The sequence below is a fragment of the Rattus norvegicus genome, chromosome 1 (genome assembly GCF_021556685.1).
Source record: "Rattus norvegicus strain SHRSP/BbbUtx chromosome 1, alternate assembly SHRSP_T2T, whole genome shotgun sequence".
Lineage (NCBI taxonomy): Eukaryota > Metazoa > Chordata > Mammalia > Rodentia > Muridae > Rattus > Rattus norvegicus.
This window is the reverse complement of record NC_141534.1, coordinates 1972482-1994648: the sequence shown is the minus strand read 5'-3', so window position 1 is coordinate 1994648 and position 22167 is coordinate 1972482. Positions and strand designations below refer to the sequence as shown.

The window sequence follows — 22167 nt, the reverse complement described above, 5'->3', positions numbered from 1 at the left end:
GCACAAGTGCTCCTGAAATGCAAATCCCTGTAGATCTGGAAATGGTCTGGCCCTGGGCTTGAAGCTTAGGCTGAGAGCTAAGTCACTCAAGACTACTGGCCAATCAGAGTCTTCACTGGACGTGCCAATCAGAATAGAAGGCGGGCATTTCCGGGTGCCTTGTTGCAGGATTCGCTTAGTTTTCAAGCCTTCTTAAATGGTCCTGGTTGCTATGCTCTGTGTCCCTCGGTTGGATTCTGTGAGGCATGCTCAGGCAAGCTCCAAAGTTGCGACATGGTGAGCACATTGTCAGGGCACACAAAGGGGCAGGAGACATGGAGGGACAGCCAGGCGGGCGGCGGGGCGGGGGCGGGCGGGGACTGAGCAGTGGGAGCTGGTGTGGTGGGTCTTTCCTGGGGCTGAATGGGAATTGGCCACTACCTGTGGGGTCTTAGCCACTCACTGGACCCAGAGGCAGTTTCTGAATAACTTCCCTGTAGGGGTGCAACTGTGCAGAGCATTTGGCTTGTGGAAAGATCCTTGGCATGATCCCAAACTCAGAAGCCTGGTTTCTACAAGTTCTCTTCATAGCATTTAACATTAAGGTGTAAGATCCATTTGGAGTTATTTTGTGGAGGGCATCTCATGTGCTGGGTAGCAATCCAATATCAAGCTGTAATGTAAGAGTAGAATTGATGATGTAAAGGATTTGCTAAAGGTTAGGAGATAGGAAGGCACACCAAGTAGAATTTAGCTGAGAGAGGACTGCCTGCAAACACCTCACGTGTAAGTAGTAAGCTAACCAGGCCTGTTAGAGATTAGGATGCTAGGATACACAAATTTGTTCACCAGGATTGTCCAGAAATATGGCACCAGACCCTGATTTGCAACCAGCCACTAGGCCCATCTCCATATCAAAGAGCAGGCATCTAACAAGCCGATCAGTGGGGCATTACAGGATCACAATCAACAGTAAGGCCTGGTGTGCCATAAAGGTTCAGTTTTCTTCTTAAGAAAAGCATAATTCTGCCACATGGGCAGGATGATACCGGGTGACAACCATTAGAAAAGGTAAAACAAGGGGTTGGGGATTTAGCTCAGTGGTAGAGGAGCGCAAGGCCCTGGGTTCGGTCCCGAGCTCCGAAAAAAAAAAGAAAAAAAAAAAAAGGTAAAACAACAAAACACTGTTTTATTGAGTGCAGGCCTGATCAAGCTAAGCTTTCCTTCCTTTTCCTGAGATCCCCATGTTGGAGCTCCTTCTGAGACTCCGGGACATGCTTGCCAGAGCCAGTAACCATCTAGGGCCTAGTTATTGGGAGCTTTCCCTGGGCTCCTGGGTATAGAGATAAAACAGTTTCCCTAAAACCAGGAATATGCTTGGTGCCAGGGCATTTGGGAGAGGCTGCTTAAGATTCTGAGAAAACAAGTCTTCCCTATTGTGGTTTGCCCTGAAGTTTTCTGTATTTTGATGCTAATTCCCCTGCGCCAAGGACTGCTGCCTAGTCACCTACTCAGAACTCAGGTGACTTCACCAGATCCACCTCCCCATTGAATATGTAAAGTACAGGTGAGGGGCAGGTACAGGACAGAAGGAGGCCTGTCATTGGAGGAGAAGGAAGGATGGGCGGGAGAGGTTTGAAAGAGGAGGAGGAGACTAGGACAGAAAGGAAGAGGCAGGAGAGAGGAGAGAGGGAAAAGCCATGGCAGGTGATGTTAAGAATCTGCTCTGTGTATTTACAGGTTGTTATCAATGTTCCTAAGGGATGGTTGGTACCGGGCTGTGTATGTTTAAGACGGCAATTATATCTTACCAATTGGATCTAACATTATTGTGTTGTGTGTTCTTTATGTGGGGGTTTCAGTGTAGGAAAGTGTGGGGCTGGGATGTGATTCTGCCAAGATACATAGCAGATATCTTGGAGCACTGCTGTGCTGGACCTAGCGGGATAAAAGACCAACAATACCCTCTTTATTTTTACATTTTTACAACATCCCTTCCCACCTTATGGGGCTATGGTTCCCAAGGCCACTACAGGCTTGGTAAGGAATATTTTTGAAATACACTGAGTTCCTTGTGCAGCACTGTTTATTAGACTTTTCCTGAGTGTGTCCCATTATATGATGTTTCTGCTAAGTTCATAGTTTAATCTTTCTGCTGACTTCATAGATGTTTCCCGGTTCTTTCCATTTACCTTTTCTAAACCATATGCAAGGTGCTATTCTTCTTAAGCTTATTTAGCTTAAGACCACTCCACCCCCACCCCAGTTTTTATACTTTCTAGCTTCTCCTTTTCCTATGTTTTTCTTCATCTGAGACCTTCCACTTAGGACACTGTCGCTAACCTACTGTTTTAGGGCACAGGTGTACTTAAGAAACATCCTGGAAATGTTTGCTGTGTAAATGGCCTATCTAAGTGGCCAGACTTGTAGCCTCCAATTTATATTTAAATTGTTCAAAACTTAACCTGAAAAAAAAATGGGCTGGGGAGATGGCTCAGCAGTTAAGAGCACTGACTGCTCTTCCAGAGATCCTATTCCCAGCAACCACATGGTGGCTCGCAACCATCTGTAATGGGATGCTCTCTTCTGAAGTGTCTGAAGAAAACCACAGTGTACTAACATATAAATAAAATACATAAATCTTAAGAAAAAAAAAAACTTAACTTGGAACCTGAAGCTAAAAGAAACTTAAGGGTGACAGCATACATGGACTGTAAAATCTACCTAGGCTAGATCCTCTTTTAGCATTTTAGACCCAGCTAACTGGATCTGTGCTAGTCTTTGCTACTTTGTGGTTTCTTTTTCCCCACTCTTAATCCCCCTCCTCTGCCCCCCTCCCCCCCAACCTCGTTTCACCCCCTAATACCAGATAAGAGAGAAACAAGCATGGAGGAGAAAAAGATCCTTGAATCTAGTTCCTTGTACTCGAACCAGCAGCATGAGTCGAACAGTCTCTGCTGGGGGCAGTGAATATGCAAAGCCAAGAGTTAGATTTGGGGGGACTGCTGGTTAATACAACTGCCTCAAGTTTGTTTTTCATAATTTTTATTCCCCACAGTGCCATAGAATGCAAAGCTACAAGTTAACAAACAATTCTCCAAAATACGTACAGAACATAGGGATGAGGTTATGAGAATCATCCTTTGGCAATACTTGGTTAAAATCCTTTTACCTTTCCACTATCAGCAGTCACAGTGAATGGAGTGATTCAGGGAAATTCAGTTCCAGAGTCCAAAAGGAGTTTCTGAGATGCAGAGGTTTCTCAGGTGTGCAGGGTGGGGTGTAGGTAGGCAGGGCAGATTCTACATCATTACTAAAATCCACATGGCATCATGTGGAAGCAGACATTAAGTTATTCTTCAACCTTCGTTTGTGTGTGGGTTCGGGGGCTGGGTTTGTGTGAGATCACACGGGGCATTGGGAGCCGCAGAGCCATAACCCTCCTTTCTTACCACCTCCACATAGAGAGCTCTAGAGCGTGGGGTCAGTAGTGGCCGGAGGGTCAGAAATATAGCAGTTTAGGGGTCAGTTTGAGTTATTCTTGTGGGAGTTTGTACATCTGTGTTTTTTCTATTTGAATACACATGCAATCATAGGTAATATTGGTCAAGTTCACACATTTCCTGGCTGAGTTTCCTCAGGTCTTTTGATTAAAACTTGACTATAATTTGGGGCTTATGTTCTTGCCTTTTTTTCTCTACATCTCCTTTTTTCACAAATGTGCTAAAACTTTTGATAGTTGTAGCTCTTTGATAAGTACAGATGGAATCTATACTGTGCCAAAATGTGTACTGTTTCTTCATAATCCTGTTGATGATTCTGAGGTTTTTTTCACATGGCAAATAGCTTTGAAATCAGCTGTCCTGTTATATATTATTAGACGTTTTCTTTAAATTTTGAATTTTGCTGCAAATTGAACATACCCAACATTCCTTTTTTAACATCACTATAATGGTGTTGTTTACAGTTATATAACTTGGTAAAATATATTCTACATAATAATTCATTTAGCAAGCTATATAGTATGTGTGTGAAACTGAAACTGATGTGAAATAATGTACAAAGCCATAGAAAGAGGACTTTAGTGTAGACTTTAGTGACACAGAATTCATCCTTAGGCTCACATAGACAAGATCTTTATAAGTATGACTTAATTGAGAAAGCAAAAAGAGTGAAAATAAAGCATGGTCCAGAATTGGACAATGAATCTGGATGTGACACAGGCTTGTGTCTTAGCAGTAAACTCTGATAGCAGTAGGTTGGGATTTTCCATAGATACCTACTAAAACTAGTTAAGACTGTGTTTATATAGTTGATATAAAATTGTGCATGTTTAACATATGTATTCTGATACATGTGTACATAATACCTACACTCAAGCAATCCCCATCCTATGGAGTGTTGTATTGGAATCGAGGCTCGTGCCCAGACAGACCACACCTGGCCAGTATGGTTCCACGGGAGAGACTTTCATTGGTGCTGGGGATGGGGGATGCACAAAGGAGGAAAAGAGAAAGAAGGGGTAAAGGTCAGGAGGGTTGGCTTTTTATTTGGGTAGGGACATAACTTCTTGCAAACAAGGGTTGGAGATGGACTAGGAGGACACTGGAAATATATGACAACAGATGCACAGGTCCCTTTCACCTCTGGGTGATGTCACTGCTATCGCTGGGTTTGGAGACAACCTGCAACCATAAAGCCGGTTCCTCATACCAACACTAACTTCTCATAAAAATGACAGAATTGCCATGGATCCCAGCAGTCTTCTCAGTATAGTTTCCATGCACTTGAAATTAGTTTTAAAAAGCACCAGAATGCTCATGTTTTTGGAGTTGTATTCATACTTGCCTAAATATGAAAATAACATCAATGCTCATTTGTTGAGGACCAGCTAGGTGCCTCTAGGCAACCTAGGGTGCCTTGGGTTAAAGGAGTGGATAAAGGATTATGCACTTGTAAAGACTCTCACAGTCAGTGCTTTATTGGTCATAAAACAGCATGTAATTATAGCTTAAGCATTATCAACCCATTTCTTTCTCCCATATAATTTTAACCTTTAATGCACTCTTATTATCAGATGGATATGGGAGCTTGAACCATGTTGTCAACATTGTAGGTAGCACTCGAAAATGAAGGGTGACCAAGTCAACTCAGTCAGTCAACAGGGTCTCAACGGAGGGAGTGAGGATTGGAAGGAAATAGAAAATTAGACAATATATAGCATGATTCTAGCCAGTGCTGAGGCTGAAGCGGGTTTATTTTTCCTAGTCTGCTTTTCTACCATTTTTAGTACAAGCAAATAATAAGGTCAATTCTAGGTCAAGGAACAAACAAGGCACAAAGTCCTGTGATCATTGTTTCTAGGGGCTCATCAGTTTGATAAGAGAAAAGGAATGTTACTAGCCCAAATGTAAATATTCTTACCTGAACCTACTTCCTAAGTCCTAGTCCATGGTCAAATTCCCGTCAAATTCGTATAGAAGGGCAGAAAGCAGAGAATCCAGCTGAAACAATCTCCTTCAAAGGTTTTTTTTTTTTCCTAATGTTTATTTAGAACATTATGGGGATAAGAGAAATGAAATATCAAGTTTTCTGTAGCAAGAGTTGTTATAGATGAGAAGCAAATGTGCTATTGTAGTATGCTATAAAAATGCAGAAAGTGGCTTTATTTGGATGGCATGAGAGCCCTCTGCCAATGAGTCATACTGCATGAAGAAGTAAAAACGAGGTTAAGAAACAGATTGAAGGGGTTTGGGATTTAGCTCAGTGGTAGAGTGCTTGCCTAGCAAGCGCAAGGCCCTGGGTTCGGTCCCCAGCTCTGAAAAAATGAAAAGAAAAAAAGAACCACATTGATTGTTTTGTTTGAATTTAAATACTAACGATAAATTAGAGTTGAACAAATATGTAAAAGTCTTAGATAACTGACTCGGCTCTTTGTTTTCTCTGCCTTATGTAACTTAGATGGTAACACTTTCATTTTTGCTTTGGAGAAAGCGTTTAAACATTTAATATTTTTATACATTGGTTTATTTAGGCTTAATGCATAATATAGTTAATGTAGCGATTTTGTGCAACATCTCATTTATTTCTGTTTGAATAGTTATTGAAACATTAGTTTTTCTTAAGAACAATTATGAGTATTCTTTTGGAATGAAATGAAAAGCATTGTAATTCCACACTCCAAACTAGTGAAAGCTAACACAAGAAAGTGATTGCTTTTGTTTCCTGCGTGATATATATTTCACATTGCTGAGAACACAACTTCTGATTTCACAGATATAGACTGGCCCCAAGATGAGTTTGTCATGAACTCCTGTGTTGCAGAGTATTTGATCGCATTGTGAACCCAGAGACTGTCCAATTTGCTGGAGGCAGGGTTGGCGGGGGGGGGGGGGGGGGGGCGTGTTTCTATCTGGTATGGCTCAGCCCTTAGTACACAGCTTTGCTCTCAAACGATGAAGGTAAACATCATTTTTGAAGGAAGTGCTCATGTTCGTAAGTAATGTATAATTGAGTGGGTGAAAAAATGATGAATCAGGGAAAGATCTGACAGAATAGGATATGCCCAACTCTAAAGAGAAGAGGGAAAAGAGGCAATATAAGAGGAAGCAGCATAGAGGGTAAGAGGAGGAGGCAGTTTTACCTGGAGAATTTTACAGAGACAGGCAGGCTAAAGACAGAGAAAGAGAAAATGAGTGAGAGAATGAGAAGAGAGCAGTTTACTAGAGTTGGTTTGAGGCCAAGCATAGCAATTCAGTCAGAAGTGAAAGAAGCAATTTGAATTGGTTAGAGTGAAGAGTAAGAGCTAGAAGAGCAGAGTTGACCAGCCAGAGTTCAAAAAGAAGAAGAAAGGGTGATTATTTAACAGTTAAGTCTCTGATGCCCAAAACACTCAAGTGTCCAACTCTACTGAGCCCCCTCGGTGTTTGCCCCCTGCTGAGCCTTGCTGATGCATGGAAGCTTTAGTTCCTAACAAAGGAACATCTTGATCTTTCTGTTTGGCACCTGGGCAGTAACACACAGTTCCTGATTTTTGTTCCTGTTTTTGTCCTGAGGACATAACCTATTTTTCCACTGTGCTTTCTGGAGTTCTCCACCCAGTGAACTTGGGGTGTATATTCTGTGAACCTCAGTAAAGCTTTGGCATTTTCTTAGCAAAAATGACACTAGTCTGTGTCTTTTGTTGAATCCCCCAGGCCTACGCCCCGTCATTCTAGACCTAGATAAGATTGTACAGAAGCTATAAGCTTCCTAGGCCTAGATTATCAGAAGGAGGAAGTAAGCCTTCTAGGTATTTTTACATTCCTATGTGATAGTCACTGTCTACAAAAATAGAGCAAGTACTGTATGTATCACAATCTTGCTGTCCCTATCTTTATGATTTTGCTTTTCTTTGTTCACTATAGCTTCCCTTCTTTGCCTTTCATTTAAACAATATTGAATTAAGTTTTTATATGAGGGTAGATTCTCATATAATATATCCTGACCACTGTTTCCCCAACCTGCACTCCCAACTACCCCTCACTTCTATCCTTTCCCCAAGGTCCATCCCCCCCCACCCATTTCCTCTTCAAAAAGGAGCAGACCTAACAGACAAAACAAGATGGAAAAAGACAAGGTGAAAGCCTTCATGTTGGACAAGGCAACCTGATAGGAAAAATCTCAAGATCAAGCCAATGAATCAGAGTTACACCTGCTTCCACTGTTAGGAGTCCCTCAAAGACACCAAGCTAACAGCCATAACATATCAGCAGAGGACCTGGTATAGACCCATGCTGTCTCTATGCTAGCCATTTAAGTTTCTGTAAGATTCCTAGAAATCCAGTCAGTGTTAGTCATGGGTTCCCTCTCATGTCAAAGGCCTCAAGTTAAACCAAACATTGGTTGGTCACTCAAACAAATTTGTTACCCTCATGCCCCAGCACATCTTAGGAAGGACCAATTGTAGGTGTGTATGGGTGTTGGGGGCGGAGGGGAGTTTCCAGGTTTCTCTTTCTTCCTTTTATCCTGTAGAGTACCTTCTCTCCTCAAAGAGACTAGAACACAGGGGTGAAGGCTCCGAGCCTGTACTAGCTTGACCTCTGCATTCAGTGAACTGTGTGGAATTTGTCCTTAATGATCAGTCTCTGCTGTCAGTTATCTGAGAGCAAAATTTGTCCTTGCATCAGCAAGGATTGTTGAAGGATCTCAAGGGACCGCCTTGGCCAACAGCTCAACAATATGTAACTTATTAGCAACATCGAAACCCTGCCTGGTGTCAAAGGATGGTCAGTTCAGACTCCATATCCTCCATTACTAGGAGTTTTCATTAGTGTCACCTGGTCATCCAGGAAGTTGTCATTGTACTGGATTTCTACACTAACTCCCAAATAACCCCTAATTCCAGCTGTTTCTTCCTGCATTTTACTTTCCCCTGCATCCCCCTCAACTGATCCTCCCTACTCCTGTTCCCATCAAACTCTGGTCTACTCACAGAAATTATTCTATTTCCCCTGTAGAAAGAGATCTGTGCTTCCTCCCTAGAGTCCAACTCTTTAACTAACCCCTCTGGGTTTGATTACTATTTACCTAATAGGCAATATTCACTTCTAAGTAAATGCATGTCATGTTTGTCATTCTGGGTGTGATTTCTTTAGTTGCATTTACTTCCCTGTAAATTCATGATGGCATCTTTATAAACAGCTGAGTGATAAATGTACCACATTTTTGGTGTACCCCATAGGGCTCAAAGTGAGTCTTAACTACCAGGAGATCCCCCAAGTGAGGCATGAGAATGGAGTTTAATGCAAAGGCAAGAGTTTATTTTCAGGTGTGTCGGGGTCAACCTTCAATCAGCCCCTCGTAGTGAGGGACTGGAAGGTGACCCCAATGGCTGTGACAAGCAGTTTTTATACTTTCAGAGGTACAGGTTACAATAGCAGGTTTACAGTTCAAACTTATATGGCATGCCTTTGAGCTCTTATCTGGGACCAGCGAGTCAGGCTACTATCAGTACATTCTGCAGGATTTTCAAGAATGTCCCTGCTCCTCCCAAGGACTCTGGGTGGAGAATGGAACTTGTCCTAGCCTTGGCCCGAGGCGTGAAGCTGGGTCGTGCCCTAATCTTCACCAGAGGCAGTTGATGTAAAGCTGGCAAAAGCCCTTAGGGTCCCCATAACCTACCTACTTTCCACCAGGCCAAGCCTCCTGACAGCTCTTAGGCTTCAGTAAGAACTAGGGTCCTTCAACCCATTCTTCAGTTGAGATACTTTTAGGTTGTTTCTAGGTTCTGGCAAGTATGAATAAACAAGTATGAATGAACATAGTTGAGCAAATGGCCTTGTGGTAGGGTGGAGCACCTTTTAGATAGATGCCAAGAGCTTTATAGCTGTGATTTGAGATAGATGGATTCTCAGGGTTCTGAGGCACCAGGACTCTGAGGAAATGCTGATTTCCATAGTGGCAGTATTGGTTTGCACCCTACAAGCATGGAGAGTTGTTACCCATTCTCCACACCCTTACCAGCATGACTTGTCACTTGTATTGATCTTAGCCCTTCTGACATGTGCAAGATAGATTCTCAAAGTAGTTTTGCTTTGCATTTCCTTCATGGCTGAGATGATAATGATTTCTTTAAATATTTCTCAGCTTTTTGAGATTCCTCTTTTGAGAATTCTCTCTATAGATTTATACCCCCCCTTTTTTTTTAAAGATTTATTTATTTAATGTGAGTGAGTACACTGTAGCTGTCTTCAGACAAGCCAAAAGAGGGCATCAGATCCCATTACAGATGGTTGTGAGCCACCATGTGGTTGCTGGGAATTGAACTCAGGACCTCTGGAAGAGAAGTCAATCCTCTTAACAGCTGAGCCATCTCTCCAGCCCCTTTACACCATTTTATAATTGAATTTTTTACTTTGAAAGTTTAATTTCTTGAGGTATTTATGTATTTTATATATTAGGCTTCTATAACATATGGATTTCTTTAAAAAAAATATTTTCCCATTCCTTAGGCTGCCACTATGCCCAATTCCCTGGGATTTTGCCACAGCTAATCCCATTTATTTATTTATTTATTTATTTATTTATTTATTTATTTATTTATTTATTTATTGGCAAAGATGAGAAACAGAATAGACAGGATGAGTATTGTCCTGTAATTTCATAAATTTGTTATTACACTCTTGTAGTTCATGTTTAAAACACTTTCTGTCACCTTTATCTTCTGAAAATTTACTATGTTATGAATTTCTTGAAGTTTTGATAGTTCGGGAAAAAGTTTTAGTGTCCTCTTCTAAAGGCTTGCCTCTCCTCATTTCTTGAGAAATCTGTGTTTTCCAGTTTTTGTAATCATTAATTTTGATTGTGTGTGTGTGTGTGTGTGTGGTTTGTTTGTTGTTTTTTTGCTACTTAAACGATATTGTTAACACATTTGATTTGGGTTTTTTAAACTTTCTGATATATTATTACCTTTTTGTCCTAGTTAGCTTCAGTTGTGAACATTTTAGAGCCTACAATCATCTGAGGGTCTCTCTTGAGGGCATGCCCTCATCAAAATGTCTGGATGCTGTGTCAGTGAGAGATTGTGTTGTGATGATTGATGTGCGAAGGCTCTACACTGAGTGTGGTAGGATCGCTGAGCAAGTGGGCCTGCGCTGGGTAAGAGAGCTGGGTAAGTATGAGACAGTGACCAAGCAGAAAAGAATAATTGTTCATGGTCTTTGCCTTTTCTTGAAGCTTGAGTTTCTATCCTAAGCTCCAGAATTTATGGCTGTCTTGTGACTGGTCCAAACACGTGAACCTGTTTATTTCCTGAGATGCTTTTGGTTAGAGAATTGAATCAAAGTAGGAAAGTAGCAAGTTAGAACAAAAGAAACAAAAAACAAACAAAAAAACCCGTTATTTTGTTGCTGGACAGAAACTAGAGAAACTAGAAATGTTCTCCTTTGGAGGAAAGTGGTAAATATCAGGGCTTGAGATGGCAAAAAGCATAGAAAGCTGTATTCAGAGCTCAATTAGCTGTTGTTGTAGCACCTGGATGACTGGAGTCATGCAAGTAATGCAGTCAGAAGTTGAGGTCATAGGATTTCAGTGGAAAATAGACTCCATGAAAAATTTACCTAGAGGTCATTTATGTGGTATTTTGACCCCAAGTCTTTCTTATTCCACCCATGCTCTGAGAAATTGAGCAAGGCAGAATTAAAAAACAATTAGCTATATTTCTTAGGTGAAATTTTGAATCTGTTAGGTGATTATTACTAGTAACTCATTCTGGACTACAAGAAAAAAACAAGTTAAGCAGATATAAATGCAAAGTCTGTGGTTTGTAGAGAAAAGCAGACCTGGGAAGTTACACATGGCAGCCAAATGCTGAGGCAGAGGCATGAATTTTCAGAGAGATTATCACCATTAAAGAGAAGGAATTTGCTCAGGATTGGAAGCCTAGGAAGGTGAATTAAGGGAAACAGTCCCTCCTGCTAAGACTTCAGTTAATGGAAGGGGGAGTTGGCAAAGTCATTCCTAGACCCAGGAAGGAACTTCATATATAACCTGCTACTACTGGTCCAAGCGTGGCACCCAAGTTCTGGAAATAAGAAAGATGGAAAATGTAAGGTTATGGCTTCTTCCCTCGTGGTTTCAATTCAGCACTGTTCCAGCCATCTATGTTTGGCAGAGTCAGAGCCCCAGTGAGAGAGGACACTGTGAGAGTGCATGGGATGAATCTGAGGATGAAGCCTGAGTTGCATTTGAGACCACAAGATATAGAGATACCCAAGTTATGAGACACCTGTCATGGAGAGCTGCATATAGCAAGTGGAGGTAACAAAGCCGAGAGATGTATGAGAAGTTGCAGGGATATGGCCATCTAAGCCTTTTGAATCTGAAGCTCCTTGTGTCTGAGACAGAGCTGCATGATTTGGTGTTTGTCCTGCTGGGTTTCTTGCTTTGGTCCAATCTTCCCTCACTATGTACACATTCCTCTCCACTGGAATGGGAAGGGGTATTCTGTGCCTTTGTATGTTGGAAAGATATAACTTGCTTAATGATTTTACAAGATGTGACAATCAAGAGTGTCAGAAGTGATTTGGGGCATTTGAAGAGTATATGGGCTGCTGCAGGCTATTAGGGTCATTGGAAGCTCCTGATTAGCTGCCTGTGGGGGATGGTTTTCCTAGAATTGACTTGTTTGGACTTTTCCAGTGCTGGGAAACAGAAACTTAGACCTAGCTTCCCAGTCTGTCAGTTTACAACCTGTCATGGAGGAGTCAGCCTTGCTCTGGCCAACTCAGTTCTCTCAATAGAAGCTGTTGTAGGAGGAACCTATCTAGATGATTAGTTATTGGGGATGACATTTGGGTGTCTATAGACTCAACCCATTCCCTGTGTGGGGTGTGTGTGTGTGTGTGTGTGTGTGTGTGTATTGTGTAGTGGTTGTACCTGATTAGTCAGCCTCCTTCTTATGTTGTCTTGCCTTCAGCATTGTAGACTCTAAACCTAAATCACATAAGATTCACTTGAAGAAATTGCTATTCAGTGCTAAGGTATTTTGCAAGCCTGGTGTTTTTTTTTTTTTTTTTTTTTTTTTTTTTTTTTTTGCATCTACTTTTGAACTTTATTACCTTGACTACAATAATCTACTACTTTTAAATGGTTTCAACTTTCAGAAAATCAGGCAGTTAGAAGTCAGAAGGAATTAGCAGTTGAGATATATATATATATATATATATATATATATATACATATATATATATATATATATATATACACACACACACATATATGCACAGAGGGCTTTTGCCAGCATTCAAAAATCTTGTCATATTTGAGAAAATGTTCCAATATGGTACATATGCTCATTCATGTGTGTAAACCTATGGTTTTAGTGCCTTGCCAATACAAATATGGTTTGCATTATAAGCTGAAATGAGGGCAAGATTGCATGTTTATCCCTCAGAATCAAAGTGCCCACCTCTTTGTTTTTGTGCTTCCTTTGTTTCTTTTCTTACTCTTGCTGTTTCACTTCTTGGAGAAAATAGTGAGGGATGTAGGGATCATGTTAGTTTCGTCAGTGAATTCATTCTGGTTCTCTCCATACTTGTTCTTCCTTTCAAGTCTACTGACACCTCTCTTTTAATCTCCATCATGGCCAGAGTTTGGAGAAGAGGCCCTATATCTCAGTAGAGTGGAATTATGATTTCTTTTTTTTTTTAAAATTTAGAGAATACTTTATTAGTTTTTGTAATCAAACCCACGTAGATAAGACCTTACATATTTAATACAGTGTGTTACCCCTGTACAAATGGAAAAAACTTAAGTTCAACATTTCTAGACCAATATGGCTGTTAATTTTTGTACAGTGAACTCAACACAGTAAACGGGGATACTTTTTTCCAAAGTTGACAGCAGAGCTAAAGTTTCAAAAAATTCAAATTATATATCTGTATATATATATTTATATTTATATAAAAAGACCAATAATAGCAGTGTGTTATGCATCAACAGCAGCAACAGCTTTTCCAGGTTCTGCAGTCATCTGAACAAAACTGTAGAGACATCCAGCACACTCCATTAAAAAAAAAAGTAAAAAAACAAAACCCAAGAAAACAGCACAGTTCTGTTACTCTTGTGGTACCTGGCACCATTTTTTTTTTTTTTAATTAGCTTCTCAATCATCATCTGGAAAGAAAACATTCTGAGCAACATCATTAAAAACAGCTCTGATAAAGCACGGTCACTACTACGTATCATAAAGCAGGTACAAGCTATTTTACATCCACAGAGGTATGATACAGTACTGTCCTACATCTATAATACTAGAGGATACAATTTAAAAGGCATTATTTGAGACTTGATTCTACTTTTCCAGCAGAGGGCCCAAAGGATGGTGTGACACAGCTTTGTAAAGAAACATACTCTAGACAGGATTTCCTTTCACTAGTGGCACACTTCTAAGGATTCATTCTCTCCATGAATGTCAGCTAAAACTGTTATTAAAAAAATGAAATATCCGTAGAACAAAACCGTATAACCACCGGATTCACATGAAGATGACCTAGTGGAGACAAGCTGGACCTCACCTTACCAACAAGCTATCAAATCTGTTATGTTTAAACAGTGAGACCTCCAAGGAAGGAGATGCCAAGTAGTGCTTCAAAGCTTCGGATCACAATCAAACACAGCATCCTTTTCAACAGAAGCAGAAGCACATCGGAATATGCTCAAGGATGCTGACATCAACATTTAATCATCTCCTCACTCATCCAGGAAGAAGGGGAGATCAGTTACTACTGTACTTTATTGTGTTCAACCAAATCACCATGTGACAAAAATAGCAAGCTGCCATAATAAAAAATAAGGCTCCTCTATCCAGCACCAGATAGCATCATTTTACTTTGAAGCCTAGAAATTGCACACTTGTATATAAACCAACCGAAGATGAGGATTGAGAGTTCATCTTGTTGGATTTTTCCTTTGATGAATATGAAGTGTCCTTCCTTATCTTTTTTGATGACTTTTAATTGAAAATTGATTTTATTTGATATTAGAATGGCTACTCCAGCTTGCTTCTTCTGACCATTTGCTTGGAAAGTTGTTTTCCAGCCTTTCACTCTGAGGTAGTGTCTGTCTTTGTCTCTGAGGTGTGTTTCCTGTAGGCAGCAGAATGCAGGGTCCTCACTGCGTATCCAGTTTGTTAATCTATGTGTTTTTATTGGGGAGTTGAGGCCATTGATGTTGAGAGATATTAAGGAATAGTGATTATTGCTTCCTGTTATATTCATATTTGGATGTGAGGTTATGTTTGTGTGCTTTTCTTCTCTTTGTTTTGTTGCCAAGATGATTAGTTTCATGCTTCTTCCAGGGTATAGCTTGCCTCCTTATGTTGGGCTTTACCATTTATTATCCTTTGTAGTGCTGGATTTGTAGAAAGATATTGTGTAAATTTGGTTTTGTCACGGAATATCTTGGTTTCTCCATCTATGTTAATTGAGAGTTTTGCAGGATACAGTAACCTGGGCTGGCATTTGTGTTCTCTTAGGGTCTGTATGACATCTGTCCAGGATCTTCTGGCCTTCATAGTTTCTGGCGAAAAGTCTGGTGTGATTCTGATAGGTCGGCCTTTATATGTTACTTGACCTTTTTCCCTTACTGCTTTTAATATTCTTTCTTTATTTTGTGCATTTGGTGTTTTGACAATTATGTGACGGTAGGTGTTTCTTTTCTGGTCCAATCTATTTGGAGTTCTGTAGGCTTCTTGTATGCCTATGGGTATCTCTTTTTTTAGGTTAGGGAAGTTTTCTTCTATGATTTTGTTGAAGATATTTACTGGTCCTTTGAGCTGGGAGTCTTCACTCTCTTCTATACCTATTATCCTTAGGTTTGATCTTCTCATTGAGTCCTGGATTTCCTGTATGTTTTGGACCAGTAGCTTTTTCTGTTTTACATTATCTTTGACAGTTGAGTCCATGATTTCTATGGAATCTTCTGCTCCCGAGATTCTCTCTTCCATCTCTTGTATTCTGTTGGTGAAGCTTGTATCTACAGCTCCTTGTCTTTTCTTTTGATTTTCTATGTCCAGGGTTGTTTCCATGTGTTCTTTCTTGATTGCTTCTATTTCCATTTTTAATTCCTTCAACTGTTTGATTGTGTTTTCCTGGAATTCTTTCAGGGATTTTTGCGATTCCTCTCTGTAGGCTTCTACTTTTTCTCTAAGGGAGTTCTTTATGTCTTTCTTAAAGTCCTCCAGCATCATGATCAAATATGATTGTGAAACTAGATCTTGCTTTTCTGGTGTGTTTGGATATTCTGTGTTTGCTTTGGTGGGAGAATTGGGCTCCGATGATGCCATGTAGTCTTGGTTTCTGTTGCTTGGGTTCCTGCGCTTGCCTCTCGCCATCAGATTATCTCTAGTGTTACATTCTTCTGCTATTTCTGACCGTGGCTAGACTGTCCTATAATCCTGTGTGTCAGGAGTGCTGTAGACCTGTTTTCCTGTTTTCTTTCAGCCAGTTATGGGGACAGAGTGTTCTGCTTTCGGGCGTGTAGTTTTTCCTCTCTACAGGTCTTCAGCTGTTCCTGTGGGCCTGTGTCTTGAGTTCACCAGGCAGGTTTCCTGCAGGGGAAAAGTTGGTCCTACCTGTGGTTCCAAGGCTCAAGTTTGCTCGTGGGGTTCTGCCTAAGTCTTCTCCGCGGCGGCAGCAACCCGGACAATCTGCGCCGCTCTTTCCGGGAGCCTCCGTGCACCAGGGTTCCAGATGACGTTTGGTGTTTTCCTCTGGCGTCTGGATGTGCACAGAGTGCAATCTCTTCTGGTTTCCCAGGCGGGTCTGCCTCTCTGAAGGTCCAGCTCTCCCTCCCACGGGATTTGGGTGCAGAGAACTGTTTATCTGGTCTGTTTCCTTCAGGTTCCGGCGGTGTCTCCGGCAGGGGTCCTGCCGCTCCTGGGCCCTCCTCTACGGGAACCCAGAGGCCTTATATAGTTTCCTCTTGGGCCAGGGATGTGGGCAGGGGTGGGCAGTTTTGGTGGTCTCCTCCGCTCTGCAGCCTCAGGAGTGCCCACCTGATCAGGCGGTGAGGTCTCTCTCCCATGGGGTTTGGGAGCAGAGAGCTGCTGCGGGCCAGGATCCGCGGGTAAGCCTGGTGTTTTTTATAATTTTAATTTTGTTTTTGTTTTTGAGGACAAAGTTTCTCAATGTAGCCCTGGCTGTCCTGAAAGTAGCTGTTTAGAACGTGGGGCCTCAGATGTAAATGGTCCACCTGCCTCTGGCTCCAGAGTGCCAGGATTAAATGTGGGCCAACATGCCCCGCTTTCTCTTTGTTTGTTTGTTTGTTTGTTTGTTTGTTCATTTTTATGTTATTGGCTGATGGTTGGACTATGGGTTTTGGCACATGTCAAGCATATGCTGCTGTGTTGATCTTCATCCATGTTATGAATTTTGAAATTTGACAGAGAGCATGTTCTGTTTCTCAGGATGGCATGTATTCATGACATTCATACATATCATTCATGACATTCATATGCACATCATGTATGCCTAATCCCCATAGTAGTCAGAAAATGGCTTCAGAATTCCGGAACTTGGAGTAATCAATAGTTGTGAAGCTCCCTTCTAACTACTGGCAATTGAGGCCAATTATTTTTAAGACCAGCAAGAGCTCTTCACTGCTGAGCCAGCTCCTGTCCTATGTTGCTTATTTAGGATCAACATTTACATTGCCAGTATTTTCAGCTATCTGTTTGTATCTGTTTCAACATTCATCCCCTTTTAGTAAGATCTCATTACTGTTACAGTTAAAACTGGGACACCTCAAGATTATGGAAGAAGAATACAGAAGTGCAGTGAATGTAATTCTTTGTAGGAACTCTAGTAAAAACCTCTGAGTCCTTTCTATCTTTCTTGTTTGTTTGTTTGATTGATTTTTCATAGGGGAGACAGGGTCTTAATATGTACCTCTGGCTGTCCTGGATAGACCTCAGATATACCTGCCTCTGCCTCCTGAGTGCTTGAATTAAAGACATGAGCCTATATGCTCACTTGATATTTTTTTGCAGTTAGTAATTGTTCATACAATTTCTCTGTGTGCTCAATACTGCGCCCCCCTCCATTAATTAGCATTTCTCTTGCAAGGCTATATCCTACCCAAAGAGCAAAGATATGACAGAGGTGAACCTTATTACTCAGTTTTCTTCTAAGATGATTTCGTAATTACATTAGAACATCTGGGTCAAGAAATAAGTGGGTTAAGCACAAGAAGCATACATTTACAGTGATATCGGTATCATGGTTACTGTTGTACAAATGTATGGGATGTTTCAGGATGCATTGACCTATGATGATGTACATGTGAACTTCACTCAAGAAGAATGGGCTTTGCTGGATCCTTCACAGAAGAGTCTTTACAAAGATGTGATGCAGGAGACCTATAGGAACCTCACTGCTATAGGTAAGACAGTGAATTTTCTTTCAGTTTTTAAGATAAGGAAACAAATGTTCCTTTGTTACTGTTGCTTTTCTGTAACTTCAATTGAGAATAAAGAAGAATGAGGTGAAAAGGTCAGGTTCACTGAAGATAGTAACTTAAATGTTGCCTAATTTCCAATATTATATCATACATTTTCTGGTACTGTATTTTAGGTTACAATTGGGAAGACCATACTATTGAAGAACATTGTCAAAGTTTCAGAAGACATGGAAGGTAATTTTCATGTGCAAGTTGGTATGAATATGCCTCTGAAGGCACGTTAGTATGTCCTGGAACTTTTAAACAAACGCAACAGTGTAAAAAAAAAAGCCCTTCTTTAAGTGTATTGATTATTAAATTCTCACAAATCCATGTACCTCAATGTCAGGTGTCTGACTGGTTTTTTGCAAGGCATTCCTCTAAGAAAGAAGACAAAGACACAATGCCTTAACAGATCTTACCATTTGAATTATAGCCACATTACAGCTATTCTGTATACCTGCCAATCTGTTTAGTCTCATAACACACACACACACACACACACACACACACACACACACACACACACAGAGTAGGTGATAATTTTATTTTTCAAATAGGCAAATATATCATAGTAAAGCTGATTGCTCATATACTAACATTGTTAAGTTTAAGTGAGAGGGACAGTTTATGAGAGTCAAGAATGTTGTTGAAGAGAAACATTGATTCTTATACCATATGTCTATGATGAACAAAAAGTCAAACTGTGTGAATACAATGTGGAAATCTTTCGTTTGATATTTTTACAGGTATATCCTGTGTCACAATGGATACAAGCCATGTGAGCACAAGGATAGTGAAAGGAGCTATGCCCCCCACCCCCAGAACAATTAAGATATATGTAGTAGTCCACATTGAGCAGACTCTCTCGTTGTGATACAAGTTTAAAATTAGTTGGTTTCCCAACTTCATTGGGAATATATCCATAAAGTCACATAGCAGAAAATCCCTATGGATTCTAGGATTGTGGAAATCGCTTTCTGTTTGTCCTGATTCACTTGGCCGATGTGGTATGCAAATGTAGTGTATTTCACAATAAAGGAAAGCATATGAATGTACTCAATGTGGTAAAGCTCTGAGCTCTTCCATTTCTCTTCAAATATATGAGAAATCTCATAGAGCGAAAGGATGGTACAAATATGACCCATGTAATAACACTTTTACCAACCCATAGTGAATGGGAAACCATGAGTGTAAACAAAGTGATACAACCTTAAGATGTGATTCTTCTTTACAATTCGACCAAATTATAAAATTAATTTCCACAGGTAAAAAGATTCTTTAGTATAGTGAATGTGGTAAAGCTTTCCCATGGGCCAACTATCTATCTTTGCAGGCATGAAAGATGTCATACTGGAGAGAAGCCCTCTGAAAATACTCAGTGTGGTAAAGCCTTTGCACAACATAGTCATCTCCAAAGACATAAGAGCACACATACTGGAGAGAAACTCTATGAATGTAAGCCACGTGATAAAGCCTTTACATACGATTCTCAGCTTCAAACTCTTGAAAGGATTCATACTGGAGAAAAACCCTACAAATGTAATCAATGTGGTAAAGCCTTTGAACGTCGTTGTAATCTTGGAAGGCATAAACTAATACATACTGGAAGAAAATCCTACAAATGCAATCAGTGTGGTAAAGCCTTTGCACGACACAGTCATCTCAAAACGCATGGAATAACACATACTGGAGAGAAACCTTACGAATGTGATCAATGTGGTAAAGCCTTTGCATATCATAGTTATCTCCAAGTACATAAAAGAATACATACTGGAGAGAAGCCCTATGAATGTAATCAATGTGGTAAAGCCTTTGTAGGTCAGAATGATCTTAAAAGGCATGAAAGAATTCATACTGGAGAGAAACCCTACAAATGTAATGAATGTGATAAAGGCTTTGGACATCACCGAAATTTTCGAATGCATAAAATGATGCATGCTGGAGAAAAACCCTACAAATGCAATCAATGTGGTAAAGCCTTTTCACAAAACAGTCATCTCCAAACACATAAAAGCACACATACTGGAGAGAAACCTTACAAGTGTGATCAATGTGGTAAAGCCTTTACATCTCATAGTTATCTCCAAGTACATAAAAGAATACATACTGGAGAGAAGCTCTGTGAATGTGAGCAATGTGGTAAAGCCTTTGCATCTCATAGTTATCTCAAAGTACATAAAAGAATACATACTGGAGAGAATCTCTATGAATGTAATCAATGTGGTAAAACCTTTGCATCTCATAGTTATCTCCAAGTACATAAAAGAATACATACTGGAGAGAAGCTCTATGAATGTGATCAATGTGGTAAAGCCTTTGCATCTCATAGTCCTCTCCAAGTACATAAAAGAATACATACTGGAGAGAAGCCCTATGTATGTGATCAATGTGGTAAAGACTTTGTAGTTCAGAGTGATCTTAAAAGACATAAAAGAACACATACTGGTGAGAAACCTTACAAATGTAATGAATGTGGTAAGGCCTTTGTAGGTCAGAATGATCTTAAAAAACATAAAAGAAAACATACTGGAGAGAAACCTTACAAATGTAATGAATGTGGTAAAGCCTTTGTATGGAATGGTAGTCTCCGAACACATAAAGTAATACATAGTGGAGAGAAACCTTACAAATGTAATGAATGTGGTAAAGCCTTTGCATGTAACACTAGTCTCCGAACACATAAAGCAATACATACTGGAGTGAAACCTTTCAAATGTAAGCACTGTGGTAAAGCCTTTGTAGGTCAGAATGACCTTAAAAGGCATGAAAGAATTCATACTGGAGAGAAACTTTACAAATGTAATGAATGTGGTAAAGCCTTTGTATTTGATTCTAGTCTCCGAAAATATAAAGCAGTACATACTGGAGTGAAACCTTAAGAATGTAAGCAATGTGGTAAAGCCTTTGTATGTCAGAATTACCTTAAAAAGCATGAAAGAATTCATACTGGAGAAAAACTTTACAAATGTAATGAATGTGGTAAAGCCTTTGTATTTGATTCTAGTCTCCGAAAACATAAAGCAGTACATACTGGAGTGAAACCTTAAGAATGTAAGCAATGTGGTAAAGCCTTTGTACGTCAGAATGACCTTAAAAGGCATGAAAGAATTCATACTGGAGAGAAACCTTACGAATGTAATGAATGTGGTAAAGCCTTTGTATGTAATGCTAGTCTCCGAAAACATAAAGCAACACATACTAGAGTGAAACCTTATGATTGTAAGCAATTTAGTAAGTTCTTTGCCTCTCATGATCAACTTTGACAACATGAAAGAATTCATACTGGAGAGCAACCTTAAAATGTAGTCAATGTGGTAAAGCCTTTTCACAATCAAGCCACCTCCAACTACATAAAAGAACACATACGTACTAAAGAGTAACCGTATGAATGTAACCAATGCAGTAAAGCCTTTACTGTGATCTTCAAAGGTATGGTGGTTTAAATATACTTGGCCCATGGCAAGTGGCAGTGTTAGGAGGTATGGCCTTTTTGGAGTAGATGTGGCCTTTGAGGATGTATGTCACTGTGGGGGAGGGTGGGCTTTGAGTCCCCATGCTTAAACTCTACCCAGGGCAGAAGAGTCTTCTGGCTGCCTTCTGATCAAGATGTAGAACTCTCCTCCAGCACCGTGTCTGCTTGGACACTGACATTCCTTTCACCTTGATAATAGACTGAACCTCTGAATCTGTATACCGCCCCTCCCCCCAATTAAATGTCCTTTCTAAGAGTTGCCTTGGTCATGGTATCTTTTCACAGCATTAAAACCCAAATTAACACAAACAGCATAAAAGATACCACATTAGAGAGAAACTATGAATGTACTAAATATGGTGAAGCCTTTGCACATTTCAATAGTTCTCACTATAACAAAAGTAGTCATACTTCCATTCACTGAAACCCTGTGAATGCAGAAAATAACATTCTTGAGAGAAGCCTTATGAATGGGCTCAATTTGGTAAAGTCTTTGTGAAATCTGCATAAATACCTAACAATTCAAAAACATGGTCAAAGTAAATGCCAGGAGTCTATTGGAAACAAGCTGAGTTAGAAGGGTAGGGGTTATGAAGAGTGTGGTTGGGTGTGCAGTTAGTGCTAGAAAGTTAGGGGTTAGGGTTAAACCGTTGCGGGGCAGTGTGGGTTAAGGTTGGGGACAAGACGGGTAGGGTTAGGTTGGCGTTTAGTTTTAGGGGGTTAGGAAAAAGTGT

The 22167-nt window shown here is 40.3% G+C and overlaps 1 protein-coding gene across 2 annotated transcripts; it reads left to right on the top strand.

Moving 5' to 3' along the window:
- Window positions 1–152: 152 nt before the first annotated feature.
- LOC134478858 (zinc finger protein 431-like) lies at window positions 153–21689 on the top strand. 2 transcript variants are annotated; one of them, XR_015644574.1, is made up of 3 exons: window positions 153–276; window positions 17775–17901; window positions 18093–18301. XR_015644574.1 is itself a non-coding variant. In XM_087597056.1 (3 exons), exons 1-3 carry the CDS (start codon window positions 17739–17741, stop codon window positions 20838–20840), a joined length of 1770 nt encoding a protein of 589 aa, XP_087453182.1. In that variant the 5' UTR covers window positions 16688–17738; the 3' UTR covers window positions 20841–21689. The 2 variants fall into 2 exon arrangements, 1 of the variants encoding a protein (XP_087453182.1); XM_087597056.1 differs by lacking the exon at window positions 153–276 and adding an exon at window positions 19295–21689 and having other exon boundaries at window positions 16688–17901; window positions 18093–18153.
- Window positions 21690–22167: the final 478 nt, after the last annotated feature.

Bases quoted from the DNA above. Each gene is read 5' to 3' on its own strand.
- LOC134478858 (XM_087597056.1), top strand. From the start codon at position 17,739: ATGGTTACTGTTGTACAAATGTATGGGATGTTTCAGGATGCATTGACC. The intron at 17,902-18,092 runs GTAAGACAGTGA...ACTGTATTTTAG, and splicing joins TAGGAACCTCACTGCTATAG to GTTACAATTGGGAAGACCAT. The intron at 18,154-19,294 runs GTAATTTTCATG...CTATCTTTGCAG, and splicing joins AGTTTCAGAAGACATGGAAG to GCATGAAAGATGTCATACTG.